The sequence below is a fragment of the Phascolarctos cinereus genome, unplaced genomic scaffold, assembly GCF_003287225.1.
Source record: "Phascolarctos cinereus isolate Bilbo 61053 unplaced genomic scaffold, phaCin_HiC Scaffold_4;HRSCAF=312, whole genome shotgun sequence".
NCBI classification, from domain to species: Eukaryota; Metazoa; Chordata; class Mammalia; order Diprotodontia; family Phascolarctidae; genus Phascolarctos; species Phascolarctos cinereus.
Window position 1 is genome coordinate 153,218,935 of NW_027555847.1, and position 26,665 is coordinate 153,245,599.

The 26,665-nt window shown below is 36.7% G+C and overlaps 1 protein-coding gene across 1 annotated transcript in view; it reads right to left on the minus strand.

The window, feature by feature from the left end:
- Positions 1 to 4,902: 4,902 nt before the first annotated feature.
- Positions 4,903 to 26,665, minus strand: part of LOC110194586 (uncharacterized) — a 186,410-nt gene continuing 164,647 nt past the window's right edge. Inside the window, exons 13-14 of the mRNA XM_020967006.2 lie at positions 11,617 to 11,727; positions 4,903 to 5,756 (exon numbers count right to left, since the gene is read on the minus strand). Of these exons, the coding sequence (XP_020822665.1) occupies positions 5,645 to 5,756; positions 11,617 to 11,727 (223 nt within the window). The 3' untranslated portion in view covers positions 4,903 to 5,644. The remainder of the gene's footprint in view (positions 5,757 to 11,616; positions 11,728 to 26,665) is intronic.

A 26,665-nucleotide genomic window follows, 5' to 3' on the forward strand; every position in this document is an offset into this window, starting at 1 on the left:
GAAAGGAGATGTGGCCAAGGGGAAGCTTAGACCTCCCTTTCCTCAAAGGTGGTTCCTCCTCACAGATGTGCTAGAAATCCACACTTTGTCCAACTCCTGGAAATCAATACCTTCTCAACTTGCTTGATAATTTACAGATGGTCCTTAGAGAGTGCCCATTGCCTCGAATTATCCAAACACCATTTTTGTATTACATTATTTCTGTTCAAAGTCTTTTAGCACTCAGTCTTGGGCCTTTGGATGATTAATTGATTGAGACATATTCTTAACTAATTAGGTACCAAGGTTAATTGTCTAAAGCTATTTTGCAGAAGTGCCTACCTACATCAGTAGATGATGTTTCATTCTAGGCCCAATAAAAGGATTTAGTAATGCTAATCTTGCAAAACTAATTGTTATTACTTCGAAAGGATAACTTAATGTTCATATATCCCATTCTGAATTAAGTGGAAGACTAAAGAATAGCTGCTGCTTGTGTTCAAGCTGCAAATCCCACTACCAAACATTAGCAGATGTTAATGACACTGACCACTTCCAGAAAATGGCGGTAATCAAGACAATGATCCAAAAATATTTCTAATGGCATTTACCTGGTACACAGCAAACTTCAAGTTAGAACATTTCCATTTTTACTTCATTTAATTTGTATCAGTGGTTTCAATCCTACCCTTACATCTGGCAGAAAGTAAAAAGTCAAGTCAAGCGGAAACTGGCAAGATATCCAAGGAAAACCAAATCAAACTAGAATGAAGCCTACTGCCTATTCACTTCAATAAATATTTATTAGTTTGCTGTGCTTTGAACCACCTTCTCTTAAAGGAACCATGCCAGCATCTTAGAATCAGTACACTTTTGACATAAACATAAAGAATAAGAAAAATATAATAAAACAAAGGGGCTTAGTAAATAGTGTGATGGATTTAGTGTTATAAAGGCAGGAATTCAAATCCTGCCCTTCTTCAGTTTTCTCATCTGCCAAATGGGAATAATAATCGCATCTACCTCCTAGAACTATTGTGAGGTTCAAATGAAATAATATATGTAAAACACTTTACAGATCTTAAAATGAAATGTAAATGTTAGCTATTATTATTAAAGAAAACTTCACTTCCATCAAGAACTTTTCGAGAGTCTATAGTTATTCCCCTGAGAAAAGGATTTGTTCTTTTTTTTCTTTTTTCTTTAAAAAATATATACAAACTTTTATATGCAAATGAGTGTAGCCCTTTGAAGTACTCACCTTAGATGTCTATACACATGAATAAATGAATGAATGAATTATTAATTAAAAAGTATTTATTAAGCACTACATGCGAAGTTCTGTACTAAGCTTGGAGTCCTAATGGAAAAGCAAAGCAGCTCCTGTCTTGGAGGAGTTTACATTTAATAGGAGATAACTACTCATATTGGAGGAAATATTTAGCTTGAAGAACAGATGGAGAGGTCCAAATGTCCTTAAGTAATGGCAGCAAAGACCATGGTAATGTACTATTTTTAGGGTCCGTTAGATTGTGAGCTCCTTGAAGAAAAGGGCTGTTTTGGCCTTTCTTTGTATACCCAGTGCTTAGCACAGTGGCACATAGTGCATGTTCAGTAAATTTATGTTGACTCAACTTAATCTCCGTTGATAAAACCATATCTTTTTGTGACATTACAGTGCCAAGACTTTGGTAATGAGAGCCTTCTTTTGTTGGTATTCAAATAGCTATGTAAACTATAGAGATAGTTGCCAGTCTGCATCTCCACAAAGGATGTTTTCCTGGATGATGGCTGCAGGAGCCAGAATGGAAGCAAGGCCTGTGGTCCTGGAAAAAGGAGCAGAGGATGAGAGGTGGGAGCAACTGCTATTTCTAGAGATCCTGGGTTTACCTGCCTGTCAGTAACATTTGGTTGGCACTTGGAACTGGTAGGAGTAGGGATAATGGGCCCCTTCCCCACAAGGGCTGTTTTCCTCAGTGATACATGCAGGGACAAGGCTAGAAGGAGGGCTGGTGGTCTTGGGGATGCAGCTATAACTGGAGCTCTTGGGGTCTTAGTCCTAGTCTGGTCCTTTGGGATGATGACTTGCTTTTTAACTTTTCTCATGCAGAGCAGAACCATACAGTAAAATCACCTTCAATGAACTGAGGAACTGACCTTCAACAAGTTTGTCCTTTTTATCAAGGATTTTATTGTTTTAAATAAATGTTTTAGTGGAAATAATACTAGACACAAAGTCAAGAAAAACCTAAGTTTGAATCCTATTACTAAAACTTACTAGTTATTTGATTATGGGCAAGCACCTTTCTGAAATCTCATTTTCCTTGTAATAATAATTATGATTATAATAACAATCATGGATACATACAGTATTTTAAAGTTTGGGAAGCATTATGCATATACGTAATATCTATGCATATATGTATATATGTTGTTGCTTGTTTTTTGTTTTTGAAGAGGACCAATGACATCACAGGTAATGTCTTGATTCATGCATGAATTGGATTTAAGTGAGGGAGAGTTGCACATAGTTGTCAGCCTCACTCTTTCTTCAAAACAAAAGTCAGGATGACTGACGATGGCCTGAGATGCAGTGGATGACCTTGGCGTCTTCAATGTCTGAGGCCAATCTGTTATCCTCAACCTAGCATAGCCCATCTGCTGATACAGTTTACTGGGATAAGGACACTGCCCAGGCTACAGCTTCTTGAAGCCAGAGGTGAGAATTGAGTGCTAGGTGGACACCAAAGGTGGATGAGAATATATACATTCACACACATAGGTGCTATAGGTATTACTAACCCCACTTACAGTTGAGGAAACTGAGGCTGATGAAGGGTAAATGAATCACTCAAAATCACATAATTAGTCAGAGGTAGGATTTAGACCCAGCTCTTCTGGACTCCAAGTCAACAATTTATCTCCTAGGCCCACAATCATCTCTGTACAATGATCATACCTATTTTACAGGATCATGAGGATCAAATAGGGGGATGTGTATAACGTCTAGATCAATGTCAGCAATTATTAGAGAGGTAGAGGTAGTTGACTGTAAAGAGTGCTGAACTTGATTTAGATTCCACCCCAGACTCTTACTAGCTATATGACCATGGGCAAGTCACTTAACCTTTCTGAGCCTCAGTTTACTTATCTGCAAAATGAGAACAATCACCTACCTGACAAGGATGTTTGTAGAAAGTACTTTTTCAATTTTAAAGTGTTATATCAAGTTCAGTAATTATGAAACCTCTGATATCATTGGTAGAGGCAACTCCTGGGATGAGAAAACACCTTAGACTAATGAAGGTTGACATCTTCTCTGCAACTTATAATCTTAGGGAGTTTCTCACTGAAAGGATAAGTGGGTTGCTTGGATTCACATAGCCAGGATGTGCCAGAGGCAGGATCTGAACCAAGGTCTTCCAGGTTCTGGGTCCATCAGTCTAACCATAGGGCCATGCTGTCTCTACAGCCCTGATAAAGTTCTGTAAATGCCTCTTGTTGCATTTGCAGAACCTTTTCTTGAACTATAGTTCTGGCCTCTCCTGACCCCTTCAGCCTGGGAAACCCTAACTCTTATAGAATCTCTTTGGGCAGTAACTACCCTTACTAATGGTCTTCACGTCCAATTACTGCTAAAAACCAGAGATCTCACTAGAGGGAAAGGACAAACCTGGATATTTTCCAATACTAAACAGCAGCTATTTTAAGCAGGATTGCAGAGGTAATCACTTTTGGGTGAGCATGGAAAGGACAGACTGGTTGAAATGTGTTCTATGTGAAAAAGGATATTAGCCACATAGATCATGGTTCACATAAGCTCCTCAGTAAATATGTCAAATGTTTCTTTCTGGAATAAATTTAAGGCAGTGATTTGTTCCTTCAGTGAGTGAAAGAGCTGAGTCAGTCATATGGCTCACTCTTATCTTTCCTTATGTGATATCATTTTTTGAAAAATGCATTTAGGCTATTTTGACTTACACTTCATTCGCATTATCTATTTTCTATTCTTATTTAGCATTTCTCCTTCTATCTTTTCCCCCCAGCATTTCTATTACTTATTCCTGGGCTCTTCTCTTTTATCTCACCCCTAGGACTATTTATTTCTCACTACTTTGATTTCTTTTATGATGAAAATTAAGTATAACATTTAAATGGTAAATTCTCCTTGCATTAGTCTTTCCAAACATAAAAGCCTTCTTCAAAATATCTGTAAAAATGTGTATATATTTTCTCAAAAGGTACAGTAAATATGATGGCTGACATTGTGCAAGAGACAACTTATTAATAACTTCTATTCATAAATTAAATTGATAAGTAGATCTTCAAAAGTATTTCATCAGATGATCAGACCTACCATCCTGATCCATTATTTCTTAATTACTATGTACAAGCAACAGTATAAAACTGGATAAATAATACATTGAAAATTAATTTCTCCATTAATGAAATTCTAAAATCTTGGATTCAGCCTTGGTTAAATATTTTGAGTATATTTGTCTGGTCATTTCATAAAATTGTTTGATTTTCCACATAATTTATGACGTGGTTTAACTCCTTGTAATCTTTATGAATATACTTTATGAAGCTGAAGCTTTGGAATTCAATTTGATAATTCAACAAACATTTATTATGTGCCTACTGTGTGCAACACAGCCTGAAATCACTAACCCAAAACACGGGTGATTCGCCCAACAATAGAGAGGCCAGCACATAAAGTGGTAAAAGAAGATTCCCACCATGAGCACATAGTGGGACTAAGTTCTACAGGAAGCCTTTCCCAGTTCTTCTTAATTCTATTGCCTTCCTTCCATTGATTTCTTCCAATTTGTCCTGTTAATAGCTTGTGTGTACATGGTCATTTGTATATTGTCTCTCCTATTTGACTGTAAGTTCCTCAGAGGCAGGGCTTGTCTTCTGACTTTCTTTGTATCCCCAGCACTTAGCACAGTGTCTGGCACATAGTTGCTGCTTATTAAATGTTTATTGACTGACTGACCAGGGCACACATACTTGGTACATACTTCTTGACTGATAGATTAATTGACTGAGTAAAGAAAAACAAATGGCAATGGCTAAAGTTCATAATACCAAATACTAGCTTTTTTTTAAAAAAAATAGATGTTAGGATGTTATACTATACACTTTATTATTGTGTTATAATTTTTATCTAATTCAGAAAATACACAGTACATAATTGAATACATATATATAAACATATTCTTCAATGCATTTTCTTCTTAGGTAAATATAAATCTCCATTCAAAAATCTAATTCAGCAAACATTAAGCACATCCTATATGCAAGGTATCATGATAAGTTTTTGGTATAAAAACTGAAGTAAAAAACACAAACCCAGCCCTCAAGAACTACACTCCAGTAGGTTAGATAAGAGATACATAATTAGGCAAAGAAATTACATATAACAAGTGCAGAAGTTAAATTTCAAACAAAATGCTATGAGAGATTCCAAGTAGGAAAGATCATTCCCTACCTAAAGGAATCAGCTCTAAGATCTTATAACTGGGTCTGTCCAGTTGCATGAAGCTAAAGAAAAATTTAGATCTCTACCTTAAATGGAAATTTCCTTCTGACCTTAGATCTTAGACCTTACATCTTGACTGAAGCCTGATGAAAAATAAAATCCATCATTGCTGGAATTCCATTAGCATGTAGAAGCAGAACCATCGTGAAATATTTCCACTGTTTTATAAATGTCTTTTATTGTGCTCAAGTCTGGAGAGATATGGCAGCCATAGAGATGCAGCATCCTCAATCTAAAGGAAAACCATGGCTTATGTGAAATGGGGGGAATTAAGCCTAGATATGAAATACAAGGATATTCTTGAAGCATGAAAAGTACTTAAAGTAAACCGGATTATTGGCTTATGTTTCTCAAAGGAGAGAGATAATACCAAACTTGAAAAGGACTGACCCCTTTGGTGTCTGCTGAGGGGAGAAGAGAATGGAATGACAGCTGTGGAGTCTAGCATTCCTCTCTGTGTAAGCAAGGAAAAGAGAAAGGTAATACATCCTTAAGCATAAATGGAACATAAAGTTGGATGTGAAAGGAGGGAAAAGAGGATTCCTTTAATGGCGAGAGCACAGAGTGACATTATGTAATATTATGGAAATGCTCCATTTCCAAACTCCCCCTGCAGCCCAAAGCCCCTCCACACCCGATTCAGACCCTCTTCTTCATGATGTGAGAGTGAAGTGAGGTCAAAAGGACAGAACAGAGGGAAAACTGAGGCCTAGAGAGGATGTAGACAAATAGTTATGATTTGGGAACAGTTTTTCTTTTGCAATTTTTAAAGATCCCAATTAGAGGTTATTAACCTGGGGGTCTGTAGATAGAATTCTGCAGGTCTTTAAATTTGGATGGGAAAAAAAATTATCTTTATTTTCACTGAACTCTAAGATTTAGTGTTTCCTTCAATTATTTAAAAGCTTTATTCTGAGGAGTCCAAAAGATTCACTAGACTTCTAAGGGAGTTCATGATACATAAAAAAGATGCCTGATCTATACTGAGTCATTATAAAATCTTCAGAGTTCATCTAAAACTCTGGCAAAGATATAGAGATAGTTATAGTCAGTCAATATACACTTATTAAAGGTTTACTATTTTAATGCTTATTGTACTAAGCTTTAAGAGTTTAAAAATCCACCAAGACTTTTGAGACATCTTATATAATAACTGACATTTACTTTGCACTTCAAGGTTTGCAAAATGCCTTACATAAAATATCTCATTTGAGCCTCACAAAAATCTTGTAAAACAAGCATTACATGTGTTCCCATTTTACAAATAAGGAAAATGAGGCTTAGAAAGAGCAAATGACTTGCCCAGAATCACACAGCTAGTAAGCATGTTTGTAAGGTGGGATTTGAACCCAAGTCTTTCTGAATCCAAGTCCATCACACTCTTCACTATACCACAGCATCCTTTCCTTTTGAATAATTTCACCACTATTTTCAAATTCATTTGGAAACTTTATAAGCATTGTTCCTGAACACAGTCTTCTCGTTTCAGAAAAGCAAAATCGAATAATCTAAGATCAATGCTTGAACATTGAATATATGGCAAAACTGTAGCTTTCTAGTATTACTATTGAACCCTACCCCAAAACATCTCTATCATGACTTTTATCCCCAATGGTGGTAATAAGGGAAATCATAGCTCATAGATGTGTAGGTATACTTCTTTTCAAAGTAAAGTGATAGGAACTGGACTTGTGATTTCATTAATATAGGAAAATGCTTCTACTAATGAAGACTGACACCTTCTCTGCAACTAGGTGGCTCAGTGGATAAGCACTGGGCCTGGAATCAGGAAGACCTGAATTCAAATCCAGCCTCAGATATTTACTAGCTATGTGACCCTGGGCAAGTCACTTAACCCCGTTTGTCTTAGTTTCCTCATCTGTAAAATGAGCTGGAGAAGGAAATGGGAAACCACTCCACTATCTTTACCAAGAAAACCCCAAATGGGGTCATAAAGAGTTGGACCCGACTGAAGCGATTAAACAACTGAGATTACTCAGTGACTTGCTCAGTGACTCAGTTAAGTGACTTGCCCAGTCACACAGCCAGTATATATCAGAGCTGGGACTTGAACTCAGGTCTTTCTGGCTTTGAGGCCCACTCTATACCCAGTATACCACACTTTCTCTTGGTTCTTTCCAAAACAACCAAAAATAAATTTATTCATCTTCTTGGTTTTGAAAGCAGAAAGGCATAAATGAAACTAAGACAGCTCCCAAGAATTGACACTCTGAGGTGATGTTAAGGGATCCAATTATTTTGTTTAGATTACAGAGTCATGTTCACATGACCCAGAAGTGAAAAGTAAAGCAAACTGGACAAGTCGGGGAGATGGCCACAATGCTATAAAACTACACTCTTTCCTCTGGAGTGTATTATGAAGTTCTATATTCTCTGCAAATAGCAGGATGGAATAGTCAAATAAAGGTCAATTTTGCCATTCCCCTGGAGTCACAGTTGAACAATAATCTAGGACTTTAATTCTTAAACCAAGTACTAGAATTAGAGATACTGAAATCAGGATTTCGGGTGCTACCATATGAATTCACAGAACCTCAAAGGTTATCTAGTTCCACTATAGATAAGGGGGTTCTGTTGAGGTAAGTATTACAGTTATTATTAAATAAATACATTCTATTAAGGAGGAATCTTAGGCTTACACAGATGTAATGACTTTCCCAAGGTCAAATGATAGTAAGTTATAGACCTAAGTCTTGAACTGAGGTCTCCTGCATCCCAATATGTTTTTTCCATGGTAACCACCCCCTACCCTTACCCTGTACCTTAATTTGCATGTCTTTAATGCTAAGGTATGAGATTAAGGTGACGTGGGAGAATATATTAGAACATCAGATTGCGCAGAAATGCTAAAGGTCAAATCCACAATACTCTATCACCAAGTGCTTTTGAGGGAGTGAGAGAGGCCATACTTTTGGAGGTGGTTTTGCAGGGCAGGGACAATGTAAATTATATAATAAGATTGTAATTTTCTTTCTACTTGCAAAACCACTACTTCTCAGCCTCCTTCAGTAGATCACTACTCATAACATACCCTCTAGCTATGGTTTTTCTCTCAGGCTCTATCTTGGGTTCTTTTTTTTTTATGCACTTTCATTATCAGCTCCCATAGGTTCAATGATCACTTGTATGTAAATGACATCTAGATAAATATATCCAGCCTTTTAGTCTCTCTCCTTTCACCAAATGCCTATGGGAAAATTCAGATTATACATCCCATAGGCATTTCAAACTCCCTTTATCCAAAAGAGAAATCATTATCTTTCCCATAAAATCCTCCCTCTTCTGAAGCTATTTTTATCAAGGGTACCACTATTTTTGCAGCCTCTCAGGTTGGAAACCTTGGCACCATCCTCAACTCTTCACTCTCCCTCGTTCCACATATTCAATTAATTACCAAGTCTTGTTAATTCTACCTTCCCAATATCTCTTGAATCCATTTGCTTTTCTATGCTCACATCACCATTACTCCAGTTCAGGCAATTGAAATAATCAGACTGATTCTTTGTCTTTTTTATTGACACTATTTATAATTAATTGATTTTTGTCCTAAATCATGATTCTTCGTCTCTGAACTTAATCCAGAAATTTAGTTGGCCTGTAATGAATTAAGTTTAGAAATCTAATTCTCCTGTTAATTACTATTCTGTTCTTGTGTCAAGAAAATCTGTTGTTACCTTTGAAGGCTGCAGGTGGATACCAGGGACCCTGGTCTAGTGTCTTTATACCACCAAGCTTTCCTTCACGGATGTCTGCTTTGCTATCTCTGTCCTTTGAGATGCTCAAACAATGAATAATCAAAGTCTTAGTCACAGAAGGGAAGAAGGGGGTTGTTACTAGCTCTCATTCCCAATTTCCATCCAATCATATTGTCTTCCATCTATGATGCTTCCTGTTTTCTGTACACCCTCAAACTATAAAAAATGTTGTTAAACCCACAACTGGGTCTTAGCTTTGTTGGAGAAGCTGAGATCCTACTTATTGGTAAATTCAAGCTTTATTAATAAATTATTCATGCTCAAAACTTTGTGCCTCAGTCTACCTTAAAATTTTTTAACTGTTACACCATAATTACCACTTGCCTAGACTATTTCAAGAGCCTCCTCATTGGTATCCCTGCCTCAAGTCTCTCCCAACTCCAGTGCACCTTCTATACAGCTGCCAAAGTGAGAGCATTGGTCTGACCATGTCACTCCCTTCCTCGTTAGACTCCAGGGATTTCCTAGTACCTCTCAGATCAAGTACAAGTATCTCTGTCATTTAAAACTTTACCGCCTGGCTCTACTTCATGTACTCTGCATGCCAGGCTCACTTGGCTACTTGCTGATCAGCCACTTTCCATCTACCATCTCTGTGTTTTTGTTCAGGAGGTCCCCCATGTATATCCTTTGTTACCTTTGTTTACAATTGTTGGCTACCTGCAAAGCTCACTTTTACCGCTTTCTCTTCATCAGGCCTTTCTTGCTCTCCCTAGCTTTTGATGCTTCCTTCCTTGTATTTTTTTAAATTATGCATTTTGCATGTACTTCTATGGGAATATCTTGTCTATTCCCACTCCCCACCCCTACAACATTCAGTCCTTGAGGGCAGGGATTTTTTCTTCTATGTCTTGGATTCTCCAGCACCTAGCCAGTACCTGACTAGTAGCAAGTACTCAACAAATGTATTGTTATATTGATTGATTGGAAGGATTAGATATCATCTAATTCAAATCCCTGAGACCCAAGGAAATTGAGTGACTTGGTTACTACCCAGGTCCTAGGTTCTCTAATTCCAAATCGAGAACTCTTTACCATTTGTTAGCCTTTAAAAGAATCATGTCATATTTTATTTTTTAAAAAAGAGAGAATTTTCGATTAATGCTTTCGTCATTACAACTGACTAACCTAAATTAACTCTCTAATTCTGTTAATTACCTTGTTTATTTTGAGCTAATATATTCCACTATTCCATTTTGGTGAACTTCACTAAACAGAACTCTTACTTCTTGAAAGGTTGATGTTTCCAAAAGGGACCTAGCCAGTCCCATGGAACAATTTATACATTGGACTTTTCCAAGCAAAGTCAACAAGTCAATAATATGTGAATGTGTTAATAGCATACCTGAAACCAATACTATCAATATTATTATTATTATTATTATATATAACACTACAAAATTTACAAAGTGCTGTACATATGCTATCTCATTTGATGATCCCAATAAACCTATGATGTAGGTACTATTATTATCTCCACTTTACATATGAAGAAACTGAGGCTGAGAGAAGCTAAGTGACTGGTTTAAGATCACATGATCAGTAAGTGTCTGGGGCAGGATTCAAATTCAGGTCTTCCTAACTCCAAGTCAAGAGCTCTTTCTAATGTACCATCTATCTGTCTGATATATTTTGGAAATTAGTGATGAGTTAAATAAAGTAAATTTTAAGTATCTCTTCAAGACACATAATTTCAAAAGCATGGGAAAAAATGCTGTCAGAGAAGCAGAACCTATAAATATAATAATGATACATAGTAATGCTTACATTATAAATAAAAAGCAATCAATGTAATTCAAAATGTCTTTTTAACTTATTTCTCTTGGCCAACAGTGTGGTGAAGTGGAAAGAGCATTGTATTTTCAGTCTGAAGGCCTGTTTTGGGGAACCTAGCTCTATTACTTAGTATGTAGGGGACCTTGGACAAGTCATAAACTTCCTAGGCCTTGGTTTCATCTCTAAAATAAAGGAGCTGGACTAGATAATCTCTAAGTTCCCTTCCAGCTCTAAGTCCTATGCTTCTACAACAAAAAACCAACAAGCTTATAAAGGTTTTTTGGGGGGAAAGAAAAAGAAATATTTTCTGAACACTTTTTAAAAAATACACAAAACTAACACAAATAAAAAGGAAGTTCTCTATTATTCATTATGTGATATACTCTTCAGCTGTTTTTTGGGAAATGTTTTTGTACTCATGAACAATAGCGTACCACAAAATAGAAAAGAAAAAAAAAAGGAAGGTAAATCAATAGGCAACAATTACATGGCTCACTTTAGATTTCCTATTCATTTTTTAAAGAAAATTTAAGCTCTTACCGTCTGCAATTTTTGCAAAGCTTTCTAACAACATCCAGGGTGATTTCCTTGCAGAAACTGAGTTTCACACACTCCAACGTGCCATGGCAATAGCTAGCCAACAAACTAACTCTGGAAAGAGAGCAATCACAAGGGGATAAAGTAATACAAGTTAGTTAGGATACCAAGCCAGATTTGGTTTTTACAGCTGCCTTCTTGTAAACAGTTATCTCAAATCACTGAAGCCAAAAATTTCATATTGGCCCCTACTTAATCTAATGGCTTTCTTATGCCTTCTTCCCCTTTTCTTTCAGCTACTCATCATTTCCTTCTTTTCCAGCTGTTCTCATTACTAAGCTGAGGGAACAGAAGCTTCTTTTTATATCTAATATGCACAATTTTTAAATTTTACAAAAAAATTACCTTAACATGAAAATCAAACAGAAAGAGAAAAGAATCTAGAGGGAAAGTGTTACTTTGAACTCCTGAACAGTCAGTTCACAAGCCTAGTCTACTCCAGGCACTGTGCCAAACACTAGGGATACAAAGAAAGGCAAAAAATGGCCAGTCCCTAATGGGAAGAGACAACATGCAAGCAACTCTATATAAATAAGATATATACAGGATGAATAGGGGATCATTTCAGCGGGAAGGCACCAAGATTACGAAGAACTGAGATGCAGATAGCATCTTCCTTCATACGTCCTTTGTAGTTAATTTGGGTATTTATAATAGTCAAAATGACTTATTCATTCAAAGCCATTCTTGAAACAATATTGCTGTTGCTGTATACAACATTCTCTTGGTTCTGCTCCTTTCACTCTTCATTATTTTGGGAAAGTCTATCATCAAGCTAATCATTTCTTATACCACAACAGTATTCTACCACAATCATATACCACAACTTGTTCATCCAGAGAAAGAATGGATAAATAGAAGTGTGCATAGAATGGTTTTACATATATATGTGTATGTATGTATGTATGTATGTATGTATGTATATGTATATGTGTGTATATATACATATACATAGACACATAGATACATATTTGTGTGTAATGGTAACTATGTCTAGGGCACGGAAGGGAGAGGGAAGGAAAAAAGCAGAAAAAAAGAAATTTACATGATGACTTTATTATATATTTAAAAGAAATAACAAGTTGTACGTAATAGATGTGCAGTTTCATACTCAATCATCTTTTTTATTATACTACATCATGGAAATGTTTGTGTTATTCTATAAATTAAAAATTAAATCTTAAAATTAAAAAAAGGAACTGAGAAAAATTTCTTGCAGCAGTTTGAACTTTAGCTGATATTTGAAGGAAAACAGAAAGTGGTGATAAGGAATGAGCAAGTTCAGGCATAGGGAAGAGCCAGTGACTCAGAAGATGGAGTACCTTGTGTGAGGAACAGAAAGGAGGCTAGTGTCACTGAGTGGAGGAATACTTGGAGGAGGAAGAAGGTATAAAAAGACTAAAAAGATAGAAAAGGTCAGTTCCAAAAGAGAATCTTATATTTGATCCTGGGGGTAATAGGGAGCCACTAGAGTTTATTGAATAGAGGGCAGATGTTGATTAAGCAATGATATATGAATTCAAGACATCAAAGACATTTTAAGGTATATGGAAGAGATATCTACGTGTCCTCCTCAAATTATATTTCTTTATGTGCTTAAGTGTTGTATCCTTAATAGACTATAAGCTCCCTGAGGACACAAACTGTGTCATTTCTTTGTGTCCTTAGTACATTGAACACAGTCGGTATGCTGAATGAATAAATGAACAAAATTTCTGAGAACCTAATTAAACACACATGAGGCTGCAGAAGGAAACAGTTGAAAATTTCTGTTTAGTAAAATCTTTTTGATTGTACTTCTGACTGAAAGAGAAACTTAATAATTCTAAATGTTAACAGTGATCATTTTCATAAACATACTGTTCATATTCTTAGGCAATCAAATAAGTAAAAATTAAAGGTGTCAAACCTATGATATCTTTAATTACTATTTATTTCACTTCAATCATGAAATATTCAGTTCACTTCAAAATCCTGTATTTATCAGGTTGTCAGATTTCAGTACCATGAAGATATACATGGGGGCAGGGAGAGAAAGGAGAAGGGAAATCCAGATTAGAACCAGACTGAGTAGAAGGTGAATCATCAGATACAAGAACTGAGAATAATAAAATATTCGAATGTTGGGTCATTATCTACCCTGACAGTGTCAAAGGAAGGATAAGGCAATGAAATGTAGAAGAGCTCCATATGAATATGAAAATACTAGCACTTATAAAACAACCCAATAGAGTTTTAATTCTAAATTCATAGTGATTATTTTCCATATCGCTAAATTAGGTGTCATATGCCTATAATGTGTACATATACCCTGCTATTCATGGTTGAGAATATATGTGGGATGTGGGCAGGGGAGAAGAATTAATTCAAGTTTAGGTTGCTTCAAAAGCATCAGTTGTTCAGAGTAAGAAGCAGTATGATATACTGGAAACAGGACCTGGGTTCAAATCCTAGCTCTGATACAAACTATACGATCATCATATGTTTTTTTGGAATTCTGGAGCTCCAGTTTCCTCATCTGTAAAATGGAGATATTTATACTGGTACTATCTGAGCAAAGTGCTTTGACAGTCAGCAAGCATTTATTAAGCTTTTACCATGTGCTAGGCACTGGAGATACAAAGAAAAGCTAAAAGACAGTCCCTGACCTCAAGGAGCTTACAATTATGATTAATATCACTGCTATTGTTTGATAATATGGTACCACTGTATACTGCCATGGTGAGAACACACCAGGGGTACTGTGTTTTGATGAGGATGCCATGTTTTTGGAAGGAGGTCAACAATCTAGAGTGTATCCAGAGGATAACCATCATGTTGATGCAAGGAATCAAAATTACACCATGTAGGAATCAGGTAAAAGACTGGAATATTAAACCCTAAGAGAAAAAAATTATTTAGGGCAAAATGATTGTTATCTTCAAATAGTTCATGTTGTCATGTGAAAGGAGTCAAAGTGTGGTCCTAAAGGGCATAATTAGGAATATTGGGAGGAAGTTCCAGAATTGAAAATTTAGGCTTGATGTAAGGAAAAATTGCCTAATAATCAGAGATATCCAAACAGACTCTCCGGAGGTAGTGGGCTCCCCATCCCTGAAGGTCTTCAAGCAGAGGCTAGACAAACATTTCTCCAAATCGTTTTGGAGGAAATTTCTGCCCAGGTATGAGTTGAACTGACTGACCTCTGAGGTCTCTGCCAACTCTGAGATTCTATGATATCAGGAATAAATTTAATGACTGATACGTAGGTTCAGAAGGTCAATTGCACAAGTGCAAGGTCAAAAAAGCAAGGTGACCAGACACACTTAGTTTGAAAAGACAATGTGTTTGAGTGGACTATAAGCTTAATACAAATCAATAATGGGATATGGCAGCCAAAAAAAGTTAAATTGCATTAAGAGAGAAAAAGCATCCAGGACAAGGAACGCGAAAGGCAAGTAGTAATCTGTCAGACCTTGTCAGACCACATCCAAAGTACTATATTCTATTTCAGAAGCCACCTTTTAGGAAGGACATTGGTAATCTGGAGAGTGTCCAGAGGAAGGTAGGCGAGATAGCCAAAGCATCTTGAGTTCATGCCAAAAGAGGATCAGATGAGGAAACAAAGAATGATTATTCTAAAAAGAAGATTTAGAGAGGGCAAATAACCATCTTCAAGTATTTGAGGGATTAGAGGAAGCTGTAAAAGTGGACTTGGACTGGTCTGGTTGCCCTCAAAGAAAAGAACTTGGAACAATGCATGGATGGTGAAAAGAGGGAAACTGAGGTTTTATTTAAGGGAAATAAAACTTTCTAAAACTTAGAGCTGTTCAAAAGGAGGACATGAGTTCCTTGTGGCATCTAAGTAGCATAGTAGACAGAGCTCTGGGCCTGGAGTTGGGAAGATCTGAGTTCACATCCAGCCTTAGACACTTCCTAGCTGTGTGACCCTGGGCAAGGCACCTAACCACTTGTCTTTAAATAGGGATAATGAGAGCACCAGGGAAGCTACGTGGCACAGCGGATAGAGTGCCAGACCTGGAGTCAGGAAGACTCATCTTCCTGAGTTCAAATACTGCCTCAGACTCTTTCTAGTGGACCCTGGGCAAGTTACTTGCCCCTGTTTGCCTCACTTTCCTCATCTTTAAATGGAGATAATAATAGCATCTACCTCCCAGGGTTACTGTATTTAGCCCAGTGCCTGGCACAGAGTAAGTGCTATATAAATGTTAGCTACTATTATTGTTGATATTATTCCTTCTCATTAGCAATCTAAATGCAAAGACTAAATAAACACTTATAAAATGTTGTTGAGAGGATTTTTGTTGCTGTTGGGGTTAGAATAAATGCCTCTGAGATTCCTTCCAACTCGAAGATTCTGTGATTCTATGATAATGGAGCCTTCCAATATTGCTTCAGGTTTCATGTGATATAAATCAGTCAATCAGCAAGCATTTTGATCAAGTGCCTACTATGTGCCAGGCACTGGAAATGTAAAGACAAAAAAAAAATGAAACAATTTATCCTCTCAAGCACTTAATATTCTACTGGGGGAGGTAATATGTACACATGCAAAATAAATATAAAGTAGTTAAATACAAGGTAGAAGCTGACTAAATAACTTCATAATAAAGTCATTATTAAGGGAGAACATTAGCAGTTGGGAAAACCAGGAAGGTTCAGCTGTGTCTTGAAGAAGGTTAGGGATACTATGAAACAGAGGTAAGAAGAGAATGCATTCTAGACATGGGGCATGGATGGTGCAAAGATGCAGATGAAAAATTATGGGCCATATACAACGAACAGAAAGAACTCACATATATATGTTATATATACATATATATATACATATACATATATATGTGTGTGTGTGTGTATATATATATATATATATATATATACATATATATATATTAGCTCAGAGGTAATGGAGAGCTATTAGAGTTTATTGAGCAGAGGAGAAATATATTTAGATTTATGTATAAGGAAAATCACTTAAGACACTGTGTGAGACATAGATTGGAGTAAGGAGGGACCCGAAGAAGAAAGGAATATCCATTGGAAGGCCACTACCAAGTCAAGGCAAGAGGTCATGAGGTCCTGAACTAATGTGGTGACTGTGTGAGTGGAAAGAAGTCAGATATAAGTTGTCAATGAAGTAGAAACAGTAATATTTAGCAAATGACTGGATATGAGATGTGAGGGAGAGTGAAGAGATGAGAAAAATACCTAGGCTACAAACCTAGAAGACTGAAAGAATGATGCCTTGAAAGAAATAGAGCCATTTGGAAGAAGGGAGAGGGACATGTTTCAGGGAAAATATAACGATTTCTACTTTAGATATGTCGAGTTTAATATGTGTAGGGAACCTCAAGTTGGAAATATCCACCAGGTAGCTGTTAATGAAGGATGAAGGCAGAGTAGAGAGACTTAGGCTGGACTTATAGACACATAAGCTGTCTGCACAGAAGTAATAACCTCATGATAGCTGATTAGGTCACCAAGAGGAAAAGGTCATAGAGGAGGACAGAACCTAGACATATACCCAACTGGTAGGAACGATATGGATGAAGATGCAGCAAAAGAGACCAAGAAGAAGTAGTCAGATAGCTGTGAGGATACCCAAGAGAAAGGTGTCACCAAAACTCAGAGAGAAGAAAGTATCCAAGAGGAAAATGTGGTCAGCAGTGGTCAATGATACAGTCTTTCTCTTCAGAGAAGGATAAAGATTATCGCAACTTGAGGGAGATAGTAGTTTTGGCATGTTTTGTTCTGATTAGACCGTATTTAGAGTACCATGCTCACTTATGGGTGGCACATTTTAGAAAAGACATGGGGAATCTAGAATACAACCAGGAAAGGATAATCATAAATCTCAAGAAGCCTGGAAACCCTACCAATATGGTAGTCCAGAGAAACTTGGGGTTTTAGATTTAGGATGGACATTATAACTAGCTTCATGTATTTGAAAGGCTCTCATTTAAAAGAGAGATTAAATTTGTTCTCTTTGGCCCCACAGGGCAAAAGAAATAATGAGCAAAAGCTGTAGAGAGGTATATTTCATTTTGATATAAGTTTAAAACTTCACAATAATTAGAGCTATCCTAAAGTGGAACAGGCTGTTTTCTGAGGTAGTGAGTACTCCATCATTGAAAATCTTCAAGCAGTAGCTAGATGACTAGTTATTGGGGATAAGGAAGAGGAGGTTCCTGTTTGGTTATGAATTGAACTAGATAACCTCTAAAGTCCCTTCCAACTAGGGGATTCTGTGATTCTTTAAGGCTAGCTGCAATGAAAATCATCTCAAGTGTAAGGCCAGGAAGAGAGTTAAGAGAATGAGCATGAATGATAATGGATTTTTCCCTAGAAATCTCTAAGAGGAGAATGGATTTTGGAGCTGATTCAATCTGTATTGTAGGCTGGATTTCTTAAAGTTCACAAATGTACAGTGTTTTATGTTCCAGATGAACCATAGTGAAGTTGACAAGATAAAACTCAAAGCCCATTTCCCATCTTGAGCCCTGAAGGCTGAATTAGAGAAAGTATCTTCCTGACCTCAATATAAATACGTGTCTTTGGCAAAGGAGAGAAGAAAAGTACTCCAGATGGTCTGTATTAAAAGCATGAAATTCTTCCAGACTTAGGAACAACTCGTTAATTATGAAATCTATTTTGCTTGCTAAATATATTTCTAAATGCAAACATGAAACTCAAATTGACTATACTGCCCAGAATGTTTGCTCATAACTACCTATTCATAGAAATAGCTGTTTGAATTTGAGTATAAAAAATGTACTAATAAATATACTTTCATTATTTAGGGATAGGAAATGGACCTGTGATTTCATTAGGATAAATAAAAATGTACCAGTAAATGTTTTTTTCTAAACCTAATAGAACTAAAATATTTTTTTCCCTCAGCATATATTAGGATTAGGTACCTACACAAATGTCCTACTAGAATATCTCACTATGGCACAGTAGTGACTGAAGTTTCTTTTTTTTTTTTTTTAATATTATTGATATCTTGTCAACTTACATCATCATTACCAAATGATGTATCCCTGTGATTCCTTCTTTATAATAAAGAGAAATAGTTTAACAAAACCAACCCAAAATGACTATGCCTTATAGTATTGGTGGCATTTTAAAGTTTCCCACAATTTCCCACATTTCTACTAAAAGGACGGAACCAAGTATCCTCATTTATCCTAAGGGAACACAATCTGACCAAGAGTCCTTGAAGGCTGTGTGCCAGGGGAGAAAAAGCTCTCCCAGGTTCTATCATGCTAAAAAGGCTTCCATTATATTTCCTGGTACAGTAGGTGGGTGCTATCTGAGGACCACATTCCAATTAAACATGGAGAGACTCATTGCTATCAAGTGGAACACTGTGGGACAATTTTTTTTTAACAATGGCAAGTCATGAAACAAAGAAAAGATGCAAAATGACCTCAATACTATATATTCCCTTCCCCTCTGCATTCCCCTGCTGCATTCCCTTCAGCCATCCACACAGGCCTCCTTGCCATCTGCCCAGACACTGTTGATGGACTAGCATCCTATGGAGAAGACTTATCAAATTATTGCTGCTAGTTCTCTGGGAAGCTAATTTATTCTTCTTTGGAACTCTTGCCCTGAGGTTGAGTTGTCTTGACTGGTGACTAAATGAGTACAGCTTTGACTAGCCCACTCTATCTAGGCAGCCCATGTCCAGACCAGACTATATTTTATAGCATGTCTAGATATCCACATGGACTATTTATCATTTCTCCTGCTGCTATGTGTTCCTGTCCTATATTATTCCCCATTGTTTCTCACCTCTTGCTCTGAACACAGTGTTCAACGCTTTGGGTATGTCAACTGACTGTTCTATGGATCAGTTAACCATCCCTACGATTTTCTAGCAAAAGACCTCTTCCCAAGATACCATTACCACCCTATATGTGTTGACTTCCCCAATTAGAACATAAAGTTGTTGAGAGACCTTGCTTTTCATCACATTTTAAAAATTTCTTCCCAAGGTATTAAGTACTGTCACATAGTAAATACAATTTTTTATTCACTCACTGATGGTGGTAGAGTGGTGGTAAAAACTGATGAAATGTGCTAAAAAAAAAAATCACAGTTTGGGGACAATAAAATAACAATTATTTAGCTACTAGTACTCTAAAATATGAGGTCCTTATTTAATGACAAAGTTGACATACTAATGGAGGAAATGAACCATATAAATATTGGCATTCTCAGTATAAATGAAACCAGGAGCTAAATGGAGGGATAGTGAATAGATTCTCTTTGGAGAATAAAAAATAAAGGTTGAATCTGAGTCAGTTTCATCATGCATCAAAAGGCAACAAAATCATTACTTCATGGGATACCTGGTTCTCTTGTACTTCAGCGCTCATGATACACATAAGCAAACTGAACACCATGAAGATAACTGTGGCTTATGTGCAAAGAGCCATTGCAGAGGATAAGAAAGTAGAGATTTTACAAAAAACTTGTAGAAACCCCCCCCCCAAATTAAATCAATACCAGCTTGAATATCTAGTGACTTCAATGCAAAAGTGAGCCTGGGGAAGGACGGCAAATATAAAAATATATTTGCTATATACACACATGTGCATATACATATATACACACATATACACATATGCATGTGTATATAGAAAGATAAGGATATGGAGATAGATTTAAATATGTAGACATAGCTCCGTATAGATACATGTAGATTGCTATGCCCATATATCTACACGTAAATATATGTGTGCATGTGCATGTGTGTATACATATATGTAAATACTGTCTTCAGGAAGAAGGCTGAGAGATCCTAGACATAGTGAGCACTAAAAATTGCACAAAAATGCAATTGAGTATATCAATGCACAGGATTTAATTAGTTATTAATATAAGTTATTCCAATTCACCTATTAGTGTACAGGCAAGACCATTAGTTTCTTAGACTGCATATCAAAGCAGGCATCAAATTTGAAGAAAGGATGTAGGTAAGAAGGACATATGTGATGCAATTACAAAGTTCCAACTTGTCCTATTCAAACAAACTACTGATGGGGAAAAATGGTAAAGGAACAGTGACATTGACTAATACCACATCATATGAAGGCAACTGCCTCAATAAGGAAGATGAAAAAAAAAGTATAAATCTCATCAACCAGAAAACACTTGATCTTGTGAAGCAGAGATAAACAGACAAAGTGAACGCTGGGTTTAGAATATAAAATCAATTTCAAAACTTTATGGAAGAGAATGAGAGAGGCCATATGACATTGCGGATAGAGAGCCAGCCTTCGGGTCAGGAAGACAAGCGTTCAAGTCCATCTCCTGATGCTTACTCCTCCCTGAAACAAAAACCTATAATTTTAACACCAGTATTCTTAAAGAGATTCTATATGGCCGTAATTCAATCAATCAATAAGCATTTATTAAGCACCTCCTATGTACCAGGCACACCACTAGGTGCCATGGATGAAGAGAAAAGTGAAACAGTTCCTGCACTCAAGAAATTTACATTCTAACAAAGAAAAAATGTATGCACATATATAAGCATATACTAAAAAATTCATACCAAGCAGATACAAGGTAATCCTGTCAGGGAAAAGAGGAACACTAGCAGCTAAGAGGATCTGAAAAGGCCTTCTGTCAAATGAAGAGTGTGACTGAATCTTAATGAAACTAGAGATTCTAAGAGACAGAGATGACGAAGGAGAGCATTCCCGGCAAGGATGCAGGGGCAGACCGTGTAAAAGCAGAGAAGGGGAGATGGAGCATCTTGTGTGAGGTAAGGCGATAAGGCCAGTTTGATGGAGCTAGAATAAGGAGAGCTGTAATATATGATGTCAGGAAAGGCAAGATAGGGTTACTTCATGATGAGTTTTAAAAGAGAAATAAATAAATTGTTGTTTGATCCTAATGGCAATAGAAAGTCCCTGGAGTTTACTGAGTGGGTAGGTGGCGGACAGGATAACATCTGCACATTAGGAAAATCACTTTGGTAGCTCTGTGTAGGAAGTATCAAAGTGGGCATAGACCAGGTAAGGAGAAAGTAATAGACTAGGGTATTGGTTGTGTGAGAGGAGAGGAGAGAATGATAGAGTGGAGAGATGTTAGGGAGGTAAAAAGCAATAAGATTTTGGAACTGCTTAGATATGTTGGGCAGGGGAGAGGAAGAAGTTAAGGATGACACTAAGGTTTCTCACCCTGAATTGCTGGAAGAATGGTGATGCCCTTAACTGAAGAGGAAAGTTTGGAAAAGGGAGAGGAGGTCTGGGAAAAGAGGTAATAAGTTCTATTTTGGACATTTCAAATTTGAGATATTTTCAGGATTTTCATTTTAAAATGTCCAGCAGGCAGTTGGTGATTTGGGACTATAGTTTAGGAGAGAAAGTAGGGCTTGATATATAGACTTAGGAGTCATCTACGTAGAGAGGATAATTAAATCTGTCGAAGCCAATGAGTTCTTCAGCTGAGAGATTACAGGCAGAAAAAGGATGACCCAGGACAAATCCCTGGGTTACACCCAAGGAATACAAACTCTAAAGAATCAAAATGGCAGGCCACCTAAAGGGCAATGGGAAGACATGCCATATTAGTTTATTGCAAAAAATAAAAAAGCAACATAGCATAGGAGAAGGAGTAGTGAGCTAGGAATTAGGAGAGAGGTTTTAGCCCTAGCTCTTACACTAGCTAACTATGTGATCTTAGGCAAGTCTTTTAGTTTCTCTTACCCTCAGTTTCCTGATCTGTATCACGAAGGTGGGGACTAAATGATCACTTCTCCTTCCTGGCCATGATAAAAACCATGCTGCCTTGCATTCTGGCTGTACTCCTCACACTCTTCCCATCAGGACTTGGATGCTGCCCTGGTACCCTGGGCAGTGAGTATTTGCCTCAGAACCAGGTCCCATGACACTTCTGTGACATTTCTTACTCTCATGCCATGCTGGTACCTCCCGCCATCTTCATCTCTCCTTTATTTATTGTCCTACCCCCATTAAAATGCAAGCATCTCAAAGACAGGAGTTGTCTTGCTTGCTTGTTTTTTGTGTGTGTGTGTCCCCAGTGTTTAGTACAGTTCTTAGCATATAGTAAGCACTTGATAAGTGCTTTTTCTTTCATTCATTGTAAGGTCAGTCACCCCCTTCTCTAGAAATCTAACATTCCAAGAATTAGCTGTAGCAATCAAGTTTGCTAAAAAAGCACTAAAATTATAGTTTATCATAAAGGCTTAAGGAAAGTAATCATTTTAACTGTAATTGTTTTTTTTCATGTATGTTTAAGACAGAAAATCAAAGAAGGATGGAAAACTTCTGGCCAAGTAAATTTAAAAAGTAGGAATTTTGAATGGCATAAATAAGAGAATCAATTTAAGTCAGTCAACTGAAGTTATCTTCTGCTTTATAGAATTAGATGCACTCCAGGAAAATTGGCTCTAAAATGAATGCCTTAATAGTGAATTCAATTTTTCCTATTGATTTCCTTCATATAAATCAGGCATATATGTTCCTGTGGAAAAATACCCTGGTAGAATGTCAGTCATCTTTTGTGGAGAAGAAGCAGAGTCAGTTCACTCCAGATGGAAAATTCCTTAGAGAATTATAAGGCTTTCCTTACGTGAAGAAGTATTTGGTATAATAGTATAGAAAGAACACTGATACAGAAGTCAGGCTACCTGGATTATTTTAGTCCTGCCTCTACTAATAGCTAGCTTTCTGACACCATCTTCCTGGAGTGTCACTATGCTTCTTTCCCCCCACTTTCCACCTCCTCCTTTGGAAACAGTAATCAAGTCAATATTACAAATGCTTCAGGAAAGACATGTCAATCAGTTGCCGTGTAGATCAATATCATCAAACCTGTGACTCCCAAAACTCAAAACTTCCTTCCTTGGGCATCATTCCCCTGTGTTATCTTCTCCTATTAGAATATAAGTTCTTTCAAGGAGGGTTTTTTTTTGCCTCATTGTTTATATTCATTTCTCTTCCATTTAACATAGTGCCTGACACATATTAAATGCTTAATAACTGCTTTTTATTCATTCATCTACATGTGAGCTATTATTGTTATTATTATACTGACCTTGGAGTAGAGAAAAGGAAACGAGAATAAGACACAGAATGACTGGCTCAGCAGATGAAGGGAGGAAAAGGCCAAAGAGGCCAACACCATGACTAGAATCAGCAGAATTTATAGTACTCTGTTCACAAGCTAGCATAAGAGCCTGTTAATAATTAGCAAAGGCTTACTTCATGATTATTAGAGTATAACAGATTAAACTCTAAAAGTAAAGCACGACTATCTAATTTAAACATCTACATTCCCTCCTGGTGTCTATTAGCGACATGGAGAAGATGACTGAAACATCATAACAGGAGTGTACAAACTTTATTCAGGACTCACTCTCTTTTTGTGGGAAATAGAGAGCAAAAGAAGAACTGGAAATCTGAACAAGCACAACTACATGGTATGTCTTCTAAGGGATTCTTGCGCAGCCCTGAACAACAAATAGGCATTTCTTGAGAAGCAATAGAATCAGCCACAGAATAAGGAGAGAGACCACAACCAGAGCTACAACTGTGAGTGCCTCGAGGACCAGGATGTCCCTTGTTTGTAGGTTGAGATGTTATAGATGGAAGATTAGTGTTTTGTGTAAAGGATGAGCTGGTTGACCTTTGCAATCCCTTTGATGTACTCTGATGGCCCACACCAGGACAGGCAATGCAGGTCAGGATCATATGCCTCAGAAATACACAACTCCCTTGACATTGAATGAATAAATCTCAATTAGAGTTTTAAGTAAATCTCTCTGTATCTTGGTGGGAAATCTCCCACAGAGCTTCATGGGAAGATAACTTGCCTCTCATTCTTGAAGGCTTGGTTATTTAGCTGTCCGCTCTTATCTATATTATTCTATTAATGTTTGTTCCTGTTTAGTTAGCTTTAATTTTAACTCAACCACAAATGATAATACAAAGGCCAAGAGAAAAGTTTCCAGGATACATTAATAGGTTTTCACTGAGTATCTTCAGAATCTATTTTCACAACAAGTGTTTCATGTGAAGGGAGTACAAACATGAAGAATGGCCAGAAGAACAGGGATGGTAGCATTAGCTTCACATTCCAGTTTCAAACAAGAAAATAGTTCTCAAAATATAAGAAATGTGTGATAAGAGAAGAGAGGCTATGACTGTTGCTTCAAACTATTAAGCCAGCATTATAGCATTTGGGATAGTATGTTGGAATCCCAGGACCTTAGAGACCATATAGTTTAACCCTTTGTTTTATGAATGAGGAAACTAGGGCCCTGAGATGTTGAAACTTGCCTACAGTCCCACAACTAATAAGTGCCATGGGTGGAATTTGAACCCAAGTCCTCTGACCACAAAGTCAGTGTTCTCCTAACTGTACCATGTTGCCTCCTCATCTTTTTGTTCTCCAATCAAAATCACAGAGTGAATGTAATTAATTAATTAATCAAAAAGCACTGTGCATACCATTCTTAAAAGTGTTTTATTCAAATGCAGAGGCAAATATATGTAACTTAAAAGGTCTAGACCATAACAATCTACATATACTTCAGCTTGAAAATTTGACAAATTGTCTAATTCAGCAGAATAAACAAAGAATCTAATTTTGTGATATATGTGTGGGTATATATACATATATTTCTACATATATGTCTATATATTTATACATACATACATACATATATGTGTATATATGTATATATGGGTGATAGCAAATATTTGTTACATATTTATTTATGTACATATTCCATACATATATATTTCAAATCAATTGGGTGTTTTACTTAAGACATGAGGGGTAAACATACATGGAAAACACCGAAGAGACACTAACCTGATAATCCTATGTAAGAGAAGCACAAAAGCCAACCAAATAGGGATGTTGCTATGGTTACCATAAAAATGCAACCTGGAATCTTAATGCACTCCCATTCTGAACTAGAAATTGAAAATGTAGCAAAATAAGCTCTTAAGTCTCAGGTCATTCTCTTCTCTGTGTTTTAATTATAGGGCTCTTAGCCTCTGAAAAAGAAGCCCAATGAAGTAAGTGCCCTCATTGAGCCTGCTGGAAAATCTGTCATCATGGTGCTTTGGGGCTTCTGACATACATCAGCTCCAACAGAGATGTGGTCTCTTTTTGTAAAATGGAGATAATTCTTTATTTTAAAAAATAAAACTGACCTGGCCTTGCATTGAAGTCCACAACTGGTAATGCAGGGAATAGTACTGCTTATAGCTAATATGAAACTCTCTTGTTCACTACAAATTATTCAAGAAAATCAGGGATTTGGAACTGGGACATTTTTTTAACCATCTAACACAAAACAGAGATACCCGACTTTCCTGATACCTAATTATTTACTAATTTTTTTATTAGAAGTTCATCTGACAAATGTTATTTCCAAATGTTTAAATTAATCTGAAATTAAAATATAATAAATAGAATTCATATTCATATATTAAAAGATATGTGCTACTAGAGATGGGAGTGAGATTATTAGATTTTGGAAACTGTGGAAACTGAGTTAAAATATTGGTTTTTTTCTACTCACTCCCTGTGCCAATGTGGGCAAGTGATCTCCACATCTTCAGGTTTCAATGTTTTCATTTGTAAAATGGAGGAGCTGTACTATGTGATCCCTAAGTTCCTTTCCAGCTCTAAAGTCTAAAATCGATGGATAGGAAAATAAACAAGCAAATATAGCTAAGTCCTAAATTAAACTAAGAAATAGGATTGTGTTTCTCTCTTTTTTTTTTTAACCGGTCTTCTTGTTGTTCTTCCAAATTCAAGAAATCTACCTTGTGCTATAAAGGAATCAGTTGCTACCACTCCAGCTGCAAGATGTCTCTGACGAGCTTTGCTCATTTGAGGGACATTATTTATGGAATTTTATAGCAACAGTTTGTCAAAAAGTTTACATTGTTTTGCATTTTCAACTGCATTTGCTTCTGCACTACTGATTCTA